The 11,827-nt window shown below is 49.9% G+C and overlaps 1 protein-coding gene across 1 annotated transcript; it reads left to right on the top strand.

The window, feature by feature from the left end:
• Positions 1–2,858: 2,858 nt before the first annotated feature.
• On the top strand, positions 2,859–10,392 carry ADAMTS1 (ADAM metallopeptidase with thrombospondin type 1 motif 1). The gene is made up of 9 exons (XM_027585231.2): positions 2,859–4,039; positions 5,673–6,019; positions 6,386–6,518; positions 6,907–7,074; positions 7,495–7,781; positions 7,999–8,185; positions 8,277–8,452; positions 9,356–9,531; positions 9,693–10,392. The coding sequence occupies exons 1-9, from the start codon at positions 3,355–3,357 to the stop codon at positions 10,390–10,392; spliced, it is 2,859 nt and encodes a 952-aa protein (XP_027441032.1). The 5' UTR covers positions 2,859–3,354.
• The last annotated feature ends 1,435 nt before the right edge of the window (positions 10,393–11,827 follow it).

The raw sequence follows: 11,827 nt of genomic DNA, 5'->3' as shown, positions 1-11,827 counted from the left end.
TGCACAACAGATTGGAGTCATTATGCAAAAGAACAGAAATCTGGAGAGAAACCCAGTGAATAAAAAAGCCATGTTCCTGGCCATCCTTTGGTTGTTAGCTCTCTGTTTTTTCAGCTCTATTTGTATATACAACGTGAAATCTGCAAAAATTATAATGGATTTGAAGCAAACCATTCAAGATTAGGAATGTATGCCTTGAATTCAACAAACTTCCATTAAGAACCCCACTGGAGGCAGAAAGAGGCTAACAGCACAACTTGCTCTAATAGAAAAGTTAAATTTTATGTAGGGGAGTTCAAAGTTGGGAATGCATTACATGATTTGTTTTTAACTACACATTTTTTTTTTTCTGCCGGTTTTCTGAATTTCCCATCCTGTCCCCATTCAAGGGAATCACACTGAACCATACTGATGTGGTAAGTCTTTCAGCCCCTGGGCCACCTCACATATCTGACATCTTCGTCTCAAAACCAGTCTGATCACCACCTTCTGGTCACCATCTATTGTTTCCAGAACCCTCCTCCAAGCAAGGGGTTTGAAAACTTACTGGTGGCTTTGCCATCATGTTTTCATGATTCCAAAGTCAGTATCTTGTAAGTGTAAAGTGACTTTTCCTCAAATGTTCTCTCAAGTATCTTACTTTTCTTCTAGGTAGAATGAAAGAACAAATGAATTGAAATCATTGAAAGGTGGCACATTTAAAAACTACTGTAACAGAGGAGAGAAATGTGAAAATGAAGAAGAAGAAGAAGACGGGAGGAGAAGGAAGAGGAGGAGGGGGTAGAAAAAGAGAAGAGGAGGAAGAAGAAAGTCTAGAAACCGAACCTGGAGGGGCAGGGCTGTTTGCACGGGAAGTGACACTCTGACGCAGAGTGAAGTGAATCGCTTAGTCCCAAGATGAACAGAAATGTAGGCTAGACGATGTAGCAATGAATGAGACCACTCAGGAGTGTTTGAAGGGGAAAGGCAATGGGGTAAGTAGGCTGGGAAGGGAGGCTGGGTGGAAGGAGGCGGGCAGAAACACAGTGCCAACATGTTAGCTAGATGGAGGGAAAGTGGAACAGCAAAGACAAGGGGGAAGCTGGTCATCCACGTACTTTAAGCTGCTATTAAAACGTATGTCATTCTCGGGTTGATCATTCAGCATTTCACTATGACACTGACCTTAGCCAGGGACAATTGCATTCAAGAATGCATCCATCCCTCAGCGTGTGGGGCCAGGAGTTGTTACTGCCCCTAGCAAGTGTGAAGCCTGTGTGCTTCTCTGTGCCATTCTTTCCCATTGGAGCTTTCCTAAAGAGTGGCAAGCAAGGCTTTTGAGTTTGTTTTTTTCCAGCAGGCAATCTAGAACTCTGAGAGTAGAGGAAGTTGGAAAGTATTCTGAAAGCAAAAGTTGGAAGAAGGGCGCGTGGGAGCACTTGGAGGGGCGCTTCTGGCTGGGGCAGAATGAAGTTGGGAAGGTCTGGGGAGGAGTGAAAGGGCTGCCACAAAACTTGGTGAAAATGGAGGGGAGGGGGCGGCGAGACAGGACACAGGGCAAGGAAGGGGGAGCCTGCGCGAGAGGGACACAGGTCTGCCCCGAGACTGAGGCGGCCGTTCTCACCATTGTCCCCTGGTTTTCCGCCTGTGGAAGCATTATGAAACATTTCCTTCCTCTGTGTCATTGAGCCCCTCCCTCCCTCTTTTTCGATGGAAGAGGCGGTTCAGCTTTTTCTTAGGAACCTAAGAGGTGGAAAGGCTCATCTTTGCTCTCGCTTTCATAACACGGATGCAGACTTTTCCCTTCCCGGTGGGAAGAAGAGGGAGGGGTCAGGGAAGGAAGCCAACTTCCCAATTTCCCCACTGCACACTTTCTAGCCCCAGCGATCCCGTTGGTCCCCTGGAAAAGTGGGATTCCTTCACGGTTCTGCCAGCCTGGCCTACATTCTGCGGCAGCTATTAGGTAGAAGAAGGCAGACTGGGCGGGAGTTGATTATTTCTGGAATGAAGAAGAGAAAGCGCAAGTCCCTCCCTAGGCTCTAGGGAACTGAAACGCGTTCCAGATCACCTATTCCGGAAGTATGAGCCTGGTCCCCAAAGAGAAGTCTCTAAGTCAGGGGATGAGAGGGGTGGCGGTAAAGGTCAATGCGAACACATTTTGAAACCTAGAGCCTGGGAAGTGTCCCCCAGACCCAGGCATGCTTTCTAGGGAGGCACTGACCAAACAAGCTTTCCCCGGGAAATGTTGGGATGAAGAGAGAGCAAGCTGCACAAACCGGCTGCGGCAGGCCAGGGAGATGGGAGAGGTGGGGTGGGGTATTTTTCTAGAAAGGGCAGTCCTGGCTCATCTCACAAACTGGGGAGTAAGGGGCTGCAGGAAGGGGTGACAAAGGGAGGAGGCACAGTGACAGCCCCCCGGGCAGGGAAATCTTGGAGCAGGGACTCAGCTCTCCACCCCCACCGTCCCTTCTGGGAACTGCAGCCCAGCGCGCGAACCGCGCTCCCGCATAAGGGCGGCGAGAAAGGAGGGTGGTCCGGGAAGCCCGCGAAAGGGAAGGCGCAGTGGAAGGGAGTACCTTCTCCCCGCATCAGCCCCAGACGCACAAAGTGCTGGTCACAGCGCCCCTCCTGCGTCTTCCGCCCCCAGATTGACGAGGCCGTGGCGCCCTGCCAGCGCGGAGGCCGTCCCCTCCCCCGCCCGGGCCCGCGGCGCTGAGAGCGGTTTAGCACCGACTGAGTTTAGGGGGCGGTGTCTTTGGGATGGAAAGGCGGCCAAGAGGGAAAGAGAAGGGCGGGGGGGGGGTGGGGAGGTGGAGACGCAGTCGAGACTATAAAAGGGCAGCTCTGGCTGCCTGGTTCTTTGCACTCGCTGGAGAGCGGCTCCACGCCAGGGGCCACTGCAAAGCCAGGGCGCAGCAAAGTAGGGCCGAGAGGACCGAGTCTTGCGCAAAGCCAGCAGCCCTGCGGCCAAGGCGGAGACCGAAGAGGGGCTCCAGGCACCGATCATCGCGTTGCCCGCTGCCCCCTGCCCCGGAGGCGTCCCAGGGCACTCCTCGTCCCTGCAGCAGCCTCCCTGCCAGTCTCTGCTGCGCGGTGCCTCCAACTCTGCGCTAGAAGAAAAACTTCCCGCGCACCCGCAGAACTGCATCGCCTCTTTCCCAGTGACTCCGGGAGTCCCGTCCGCGGCCGGCTCTGCGCGCACTTTCAAAGAATAATAGTAACTGTAACAACCCAGAGTGAGGCCAGCGAGGCTCTGTGCTCCCGACCCGAACAATAGCCCCCTCGCTCCGTGCACTGCGGCGCGCGGTGCCTCCCGGGACTCGGGTGCAGCGACCGGTCCCCGCGGGGTTTCGAAGGCGCACAGGAGGCAGCGACATGGGGAACGCGGAGCTGGCGCGGCGGCCTCGGGGCTCACAGCCTGCGCCCGCGCTGCTACTGCTCGCGGCCGCTGCAGCACTGCTGCTCCTGCCGGGCGCGCGCGGGCGCCCCGCAGAGGAAGACGAGGAGTTGGTGCAGCCCGCCTTGGAGCGTGCGCCGGGACACACGACCACGCACCTCCGCCTGGACGCCTTCGGTCGGCAGCTGCACCTGGAGCTGCAGCCCGACCGCGGCTTCCTGGCGCCGGGTTTCACGCTGCAGACCGTGGGGCGCAGGCCCGGGCCCGACGCGCTGCGTCCGGAGGCCGCCGGTGACCTGGCGCACTGCTTCTACTCCGGCACGGTGAACGGCGACTCCGGCTCGGCCGCCGCTCTTAGCCTCTGCGAGGGCGTGCGCGGCGCCTTCTACCTGCAGGGCGAGGAGTACTTCATCCAGCCCGCGCCCGTCGCAGCCACCGTGCGTCTCGGCGCCGCCGCCGCCGCCGCCGCCGCCGGGGAGGAGCCACCGGAGCGGCCCCAGTTCCATCTCCTGCGGCGGAGGCGGCGAGGCGGCGGCGGCGCCAAGTGCGGGGTCACGGACGACGAGACCCGGATCGCGGGGGGCGCGAGCCGGGAGGGAGAGGACGCCCGGGCGCAGTGGCCGCGGCGGGACCCGGCGCCGCAGCGGGCGGGACAGCCGACAGGTATGGATCCCTGAAGAGTTGCTCTCACTTGTCTCTCCATTCATCCCCCTTTCCCCACTGTCTCTGTGCGGCGCGTGTTGAGGGTGAACTCCTGTGCGCAGGCAGGCACATATGTCTGCGGACAGGACGGAGGCCTGGTGTGGAAGAATGTGGCTTGAGGTTTGGGTTGTCAAACTCAGCCCATCCTGCTAGAACAGAATCCCGTTTGCCCGAATAATGAATGATCAAGAGAAGACAACGATTTTCTACTAAGGCGCAGCGTTTCGACAGGGAAGGGAAGAGTTGGTAATCCTACTCCTTCCACCGTAGTTTATAGTGTGAGCGCGTGTGACTTCTTCCCGTCCTGTTAGTTTCTTTTTCACGCCGGTGCATGTGTTCTTCGGTCGGGTTGCCACTTTGCGCTTAGGTCTCGTAGGTGCTGCGTGTGCGCGCACCCTGCGCCCGGAGGAGGGCGGAGATGGAGGGCGGAGGAGCTACGGCGACCTCGCAGAGCGCAACCCGCGAGCCTGGACAGCTGCGCTAGGATCTCCGTTCCGCTGGCCTCCGCCTGCGCCCCCTTCCCCCTTAAGAGGCTGACCCCGACCGGCTGGCGGCGGCGGGGCCCCTCTGCAGAACCTGCTTGGGAGGTCTTTGCCCATCTGGCCCCGCCTCTCCGCGCCTTCCACCCGGCCTCCCAGTTTGCGCTCCCTCTCGCGGCCAAAATTCTGCTCTCAAGCTCGCTTGCGCGTTAGTCACTGCTCATCTTTCCTGCAACGCCTCACCCTCTCAGTGGCATGCGGTGCTTACTGTCCTGTTCTCTTCTTTCTATCACTTTGGTGCCTTTTTTCGTCCTTAACTTTCTCGCGTGTCTTGTTTTCGAATGTTCCTCTTTTCCCCCTGGACAACTGCTCCTTGAAGCCCTTACAGGGTCAGCGTCCAGTTAGGGCTCCCCTGGGGGCTGGGTTTTCAGTCAAGAGTCAGAGGGCTCTCTTTTGCATAATCAAACGTGGCCCCACAGCTCAAGGCAGGAACTCAAGGCAGTGGGAGTAGGGCAGTAGGCTGCTGGGCAGAGTGTGTGGTCCTTGTGCCCGGATTTGGCAAGAGCAGAACACCCCCAGGGACCCCTGGAATGAGAGAGCAGAGCAGGCTGAGATTCCTTCAGGCCCGGCCCCTTGGCAGAGGCCCCAGCCCTGCCCTGGGCCTTCCACGTGGAGTCTGATGATCTCATTCAGGATTTGAGTCCTGGCCTGTGAAAGAGTGACTCAGGGGCTCTGTGGGCTACCCTTGCTCCAAGTTTTTACTACAGCTGGGTAGGGTGATGAGCATTCTGCCTTGTTCAGCTTATAGGATTTCAAAGAGGACAAAAGAAATCCTGCTCACCAAAAAAAAAAAAAAAAAAAAAAAGGCTGACCCCCTCACTGACTCGCATGGCTTTTTTATTTCAAGTAGACAGAAAAATTATAATCATAAAGGGGAAAAAACTTTAAAAATAACACTCAGTGAAAAGAGATGCAAATATTTTTGTTATTGTTGTTCCAGGTATATTTTTGGCTTATTTGCTTTGACGGGTTAGGCTTTCCTTATATACTCTGGGAAGGTCACTATTCTTGGCAAGACTGCCCCTGAGCAAAGGATCTTTTTTGTGTCTTGACAGGAACTGGAAGCATAAGAAAGAAGCGGTTTGTGTCCAGCCACCGCTATGTGGAAACTATGCTTGTGGCCGACCAGTCCATGGCAGAGTTTCACGGCAGTGGCCTGAAGCACTACCTTCTTACCTTGTTCTCGGTGGCAGCCAGGCTGTACAAACACCCCAGCATTCGGAATTCAGTGAGCCTGGTGGTAGTGAAGATCCTGGTCATCTACGAGGAACAGAAGGGGCCAGAAGTGACCTCCAACGCCGCCCTCACTCTACGGAACTTCTGCCACTGGCAGAAGCAGCACAACCCGCCCAGTGACCGGGATGGAGAGCACTATGACACAGCGATTCTCTTCACCAGACAGGTAAGAGCAAGACCCTGCAGATCAGGACTGGCCTCTGGGGAGACCACTTTATCACAAGCAAAAGCTCATGAGGCATTTCCCCAGTGTTTTTGCACTTCCTTTTTTTTTTTTTTTAAATTGGCTAGCCGGGTCCCTTTTCCTTAGGTCTTCTTTAATTTTAATATTTCAAGTCTCACAGTCTTATTTGGATAGCATTAGAGAAAAATCTTAATTAAAGTCGCCCAAAGTGGTCCCCAAAGGACAGCTCAGCAACAGTGAATGGAAATGCTCCCAAACAAACGTGGAGATACATGTTGCCAAAAAGTTAGGTCCCAAGGTTCATGCTCTCTGTCCCTATGAGTCAGGACCCACCTCTGTTCCTTTTAGGACCTGTGTGGGGCCCAGACATGTGACACTCTTGGGATGGCTGATGTTGGAACCATATGTGATCCCAGCCGAAGTTGCTCAGTCATAGAAGATGATGGCTTGCAGGCCGCCTTCACCACAGCTCATGAACTAGGTGAGTCCGTTTCAGAGTAGGAGTGGAGTCTGCTTCATGAGTTATCAAACCAATAAACCGTGTGCTCATTTAATGGGGGGCAGGGGGGCAGCTGGCAGGTTATGTTGCTATTTTAGATTCCAGAGCTTTCTAGAAACTGCGGGAAGCATTTTTTTTTCCCCACTATTCTAAACATGGCCAACCTTATTAGGATTCAAAATAACATAGGAGGGGCTCTGGACCTTTGGAAATTCACATATTTGTTTGCACCTTGTGAAAAACAGGCACATCGTGTCCAAACTAGATTGTTTCTTCTAGAAATATCACTTTGAGACAGGTGAATCGCCGATGGGGAAGAAAATGCTGCAAATGACCTATATTTTGATGTGGGTTTTGGGTTGCTCCTTAGGCCACGTGTTTAACATGCCACATGACGATGCAAAGCAGTGTACCAGCATTAATGGCATTGACCAGAATTCCCACATGATGGCGTCAATGCTTTCCAACCTGAACCACAGCCAGCCTTGGTCTCCCTGCAGTGCCTACATGATTACGTCATTTCTGGATAATGGTCACGGTAAGACGCTTGAGCTCCTCTTTCTAGATGTAATCCAGCTTCCACATGGAACGTTCTAGTTAAACCAGCTCTTTCTCTCCTTTTTTGTTCTTTTTATTTCTCCTCCTTCCAAATTACTCTCATTGTCAAGAGCATACATTTTTAGATCTTAATTCCCAATAACAGATAATTCTTCTGGCCAAGGAGCTCCTAACGTACATTAACTTGAGTTTTTTAGCAGAACAATAACTTCCCATCACTGTTAATGCAGAAATACCCCTTTGAGGACAATCTTTTACAAATCGTTTAAACCTCTCTGGCATTTTCCCAGAAGCTCTAGTGTTCAGATCACTCTGCTATATATCATGTCCTGTGATACATATTTTCTGAAGCTGATCTGCCTTTGCTGTGTTTTCATATGAGTTGGCATTTCCTTTGCAGGGGAATGTCTGATGGACAAGCCCCAGAGCCCCATCCAGCTCCCCTCGGATCTCCCCGGGACCTTGTATGATGCCAACCGGCAGTGCCAATTTACCTTTGGGGAGGAGTCCAAACACTGCCTGGATGCAGCCAGCACGTGCATGACCCTCTGGTGCACAGGCACTTCTGGCGGACTGCTGGTGTGTCAAACCAAACACTTCCCTTGGGCAGACGGCACCAGCTGTGGGGAAGGGAGATGGTGTATCAACGGCAAGTGTGTGAACAAGACGGACAAGATGCACTTTCATGTGAGTTTTTCTATTGCAACATGTGCACACTCCTTTAAAATTCAGAATTGGAAGGAAAAAAGTGATGCTAAAGTATCAGATACCAGCATAAACATCCCTGTCTGTGGCTTTGATAATTCTTTTTACAGCTGATTCTTTATCCCTTATTTTTCTCTTTTATTTCCTAAAAAGACCTCTGTAGAGAGTTCTAATGCTGATCACTTGTGTCCCTGTTTAGACTCCTGTTCATGGAAGCTGGGGACCATGGGGACCCTGGGGAGAATGTTCGAGAACGTGTGGTGGAGGAGTTCAGTACACAATGAGGGAATGCGACAACCCGGTCCCCAAAAATGGAGGGAAGTACTGTGAAGGCAAGCGCATGCGCTACAGGTCATGTAACATTGAAGACTGTCCAGACAACAATGGTGAGTAGACATGGGGCAAAAACCATGTGGCCACAAGCCAGCAGGTTAAGGGTTGAAAACTGATGATGTCATTATATCCTTTTCTTTCCAGGAAAAACCTTTAGAGAGGAACAATGTGAGGCACACAATGAGTTTTCTAAAGTGTCCTTTGGGAGTGGGCCCGCAGTGGAGTGGACACCCAAGTATGCTGGAGTCTCACCCAAGGACAGATGCAAGCTCATCTGTCAAGCCAAAGGCATTGGCTTCTTCTTCGTTTTGCAGCCCAAGGTAGTTACTTTCATTCATACTCTTGCCTAAGAAACGAGGGCTTGAATTGTGACTTTTTCACACAACCTATGATGCAGTTCCATTAGTTTATATATAAACATGTTCGATTTCAAATCGGATCTCCTTGTCTTCTAGATACATTGGTAACTGCCCACTTTGAGTGTACTGTCATTGTCAGTTATGAATAAAGCTTGAATCCAGCACTCAGGATTCTTATCATTGCTTGTTATTACTCTGATATACAAAGAAAAGCCCATTATGGTTAGATAAATTCACATGGCAACCAATCAGTGGTTTTGGAAAATAGCTTAGGCAAGGACCAAAGTACTAACTGGTGATTGGCAGTAGCCTGTGCAAATGGACTTATTAAAATTAAGTCTGAGCATCAGTAACTCTTGTGTTTGAGGACATATATTAAACTAGAAAAAGCATCATTTTGTTGTTTTGCCGAGGGGATAAATCTGGTTCTGAGGAAAAGAAAAGGAAATGAATTTTGGTTGAGGTGGTCATGTGCCGTTATCACTGTAGGCTATGAAAATACTTCCCAGGTGCAGATTTAACATATAATATTCAGCATCTACGATTGCTGGATATTATTTTAGGCACGGAGCAGACCGCAGTAAACAAAGTGACAAGTTCTGCCTTCGTCGACTTTACCTAGAAGTGAGATAGGTCAATAAACAAATTATCAAAAAAATTTATAATTTTTTTGGACGTCTACATCTACTGTGGGTAAAAAGTCACCAAGAAGGGTAGTACGTGACAGGCATCGAGTTCTGTTTTAACTATGATGGTCAGGAAGGCAGAGGCATGTTAACGAGAGAAACTTTCCTGATTATCAGGGCATTATCTCTTTCCCTTGTTAACGCGTGACACCAGATATATTGCTCTTCTCTTCTTCAGGTGGTTGACGGTACCCCGTGTAGCCCAGATTCTACCTCCGTCTGCGTGCAGGGACAGTGTGTAAAAGCTGGTTGCGATCGTATCATAGACTCCAAAAAGAAGTTTGATAAATGTGGCATCTGTGGAGGAAATGGATCTACGTGCAAGAAAACATCAGGCTCGGTGACCAGTGCAAAGTGAGTTTTAAAACGTCATACTCCCAAAGATCTTATCATTCAGATGTGATTTTACGAGTCTGATAAACATCACATGCTTACTGATGAGCACGGTTTCACGCTAAGTAACAGAATTAGTCAAGGGACTGAGAGATTCTTCTGTCTGTTTTTTTCTCCCGCAGACCTGGATATCACGATATTGTCACAATTCCGGCTGGAGCCACAAACATCGAAGTGAAGCAGCGGAATCACCGGGGATCCAGAAATAACGGGAGCTATCTTGCCATCAAAGCTGCCGATGGCACCTATATCCTGAACGGTGACTTCACTCTGTCCACTTTAGAGCAAGACATTACCTACAAAGGGACTGTCCTGAGGTACAGTGGTTCCTCTGCCTCGTTGGAAAGAATCCGCAGCTTCAGCCCTCTCAAAGAGCCCATAACCATCCAGGTCCTCACAGTGGGCAATGCCCTCCGCCCCAAAATCAAGTACACCTATTTTGTGAAGAAGAAGAAGGAATCTTTCAACGCCATCCCTACTTTCTCCGAATGGGTCATCGAAGAGTGGGGCGAATGCTCCAGGTCGTGCGGACGGGGTTGGCAGCGGAGACTGGTGGAGTGCCGGGACATTAACGGGCAGCCCGCCTCCGAGTGCGCCAAGGAAGTGAAGCCGGCCAGCACCAGACCCTGCGCGGACCTGCCCTGCCCCCACTGGCAGCTCGGGGATTGGTCCCCATGTTCCAAGACCTGCGGGAAGGGTTACAAAAAGAGAACCTTGCAGTGTCTGTCCCATGATGGGGGGGTCTTGTCTCACGAGAGCTGTGATCCTTTGAAGAAACCGAAGCATTACATAGATTTTTGTACGATGGCAGAATGTAGTTAAGCAGCGTCTGTGCTGAGGGAAGGACTAGGTGTGGAAGGGCTGATGCACTGAAATCAAGAAGGCTGGAGGAATCCAGTGTACCTTGCCAGTGAGCGACAAGGAGTGTCGAGGAGTTGGGAGGGTAGAGGTAGGTAGAGAAGAAGTTAGATCGTCAGAATATCCTGCCAGTTACAAATCTGATAGGGTAGTTAATGAGGGTTATTAATCTCTGAGCAATGATATAGCATGATAAAGCCCCAGGGCATTATTATTATTCCTTTTGTTACATCTATGACAAGTTTAAAAAAAAAAAATAGAAACGATTGTCAAACTTAGTTTAAGGAGTATACAATCCCTGTTTGGTGGTACTAATTAAATACTTTGTATCAGGCGGTTTGGGGAATGGAAAGCAGGAGAGAGAAGAGACTTTTTTAGTTTCAGACAGGGCTTACTTTACCTCACTAACAACGGAGGGAGGAAAGGGGTACAGATAGCATCTTTAACCAGTGCTGATTATGGCTGCTACCATTTCGGAGAATGTTTCTGCCATCTTTTCTACCCAGAGGTAAGAATTCAGGACTGTCGACCACAAGAGAAATAACAACCTCAGACGACTCAAGTGAACTCCATCTTTACTTTCTTGTGCCCTTGCTGTGTCTTTATTTGTGCTTTCATTTTGACAAACAGTTCCACGTGTTTGTAGAAGTGCAGGAAGTCTACAAGGGTTAAAAAAGCAGCGATGAATCAGATGCTCAGAAAAGCCAGAGGAGTCAAGATGGGCTCAGTACCTCCTATTTTCTTTCCTCTGTATGTAAGCCTACTTTAGGAATGTGGATGTTAAAAACAAAAAACAAAAACAAAAACAAAAACAAGTTCGTGTCTCAAGAAAGACCGGTGATCATACAAAAAGGATGTGATGCCAATATAAGAATGGGGTGTGTAGAGTGGGACCCCCAGTGTTTGGGGACATGGAGGTCACTTGTCTCACAGTGGGGGGGCTACTGAGGGGTAGCAGGTCCATCCCCAGCAGCTGGTCCAACAGTCATATCCTGGTGAATGTCTGTTCAGCTCTTCTACTATGAAAGAGAATACGACTTTCTTTTTCCATATGTATATAGTAAAATATGTTACTATAAATCCTACGTACTTTATAAGTATTTGTGTGTTCCTTCTAAGAAGGACTATAGTTTGTAATAAAAGCCTATAATAACATATTTATTTTTATACATTTCTTTCTAATAAAACTTTTAAGTTATATCGCTTTTGTAAAAGGGCATATAAAAATAGAGTATTTATACAATATATGTTACTAGAAATAATAAAAGAACACTTTTTGAATGTGTGTCTTTTTTTTTAAATGGGAATTAATTCTTGGGAAGGAAATCTGAGACACAAATACTGAATTTGAAGACTGAATAATTTTCTTAAATTCTATAGAAATAAGGTTTCATTCTAA

The sequence above is a fragment of the Zalophus californianus genome, chromosome 1 (assembly GCF_009762305.2).
Source record: "Zalophus californianus isolate mZalCal1 chromosome 1, mZalCal1.pri.v2, whole genome shotgun sequence".
Lineage (NCBI taxonomy): Eukaryota > Metazoa > Chordata > Mammalia > Carnivora > Otariidae > Zalophus > Zalophus californianus.
Note: the sequence above shows the minus strand (reverse complement) of the source record. Positions and strands in the feature narration are given on the sequence as shown.

Bases quoted from the DNA above. Each gene is read 5' to 3' on its own strand.
- ADAMTS1 (XM_027585231.2), top strand. From the start codon at position 3,355: ATGGGGAACGCGGAGCTGGCGCGGCGGCCTCGGGGCTCACAGCCTGCG. The intron at 4,040-5,672 runs GTATGGATCCCT...GTGTCTTGACAG, and splicing joins GCGGGCGGGACAGCCGACAG to GAACTGGAAGCATAAGAAAG. The intron at 7,075-7,494 runs GTAAGACGCTTG...TTTCCTTTGCAG, and splicing joins ATTTCTGGATAATGGTCACG to GGGAATGTCTGATGGACAAG.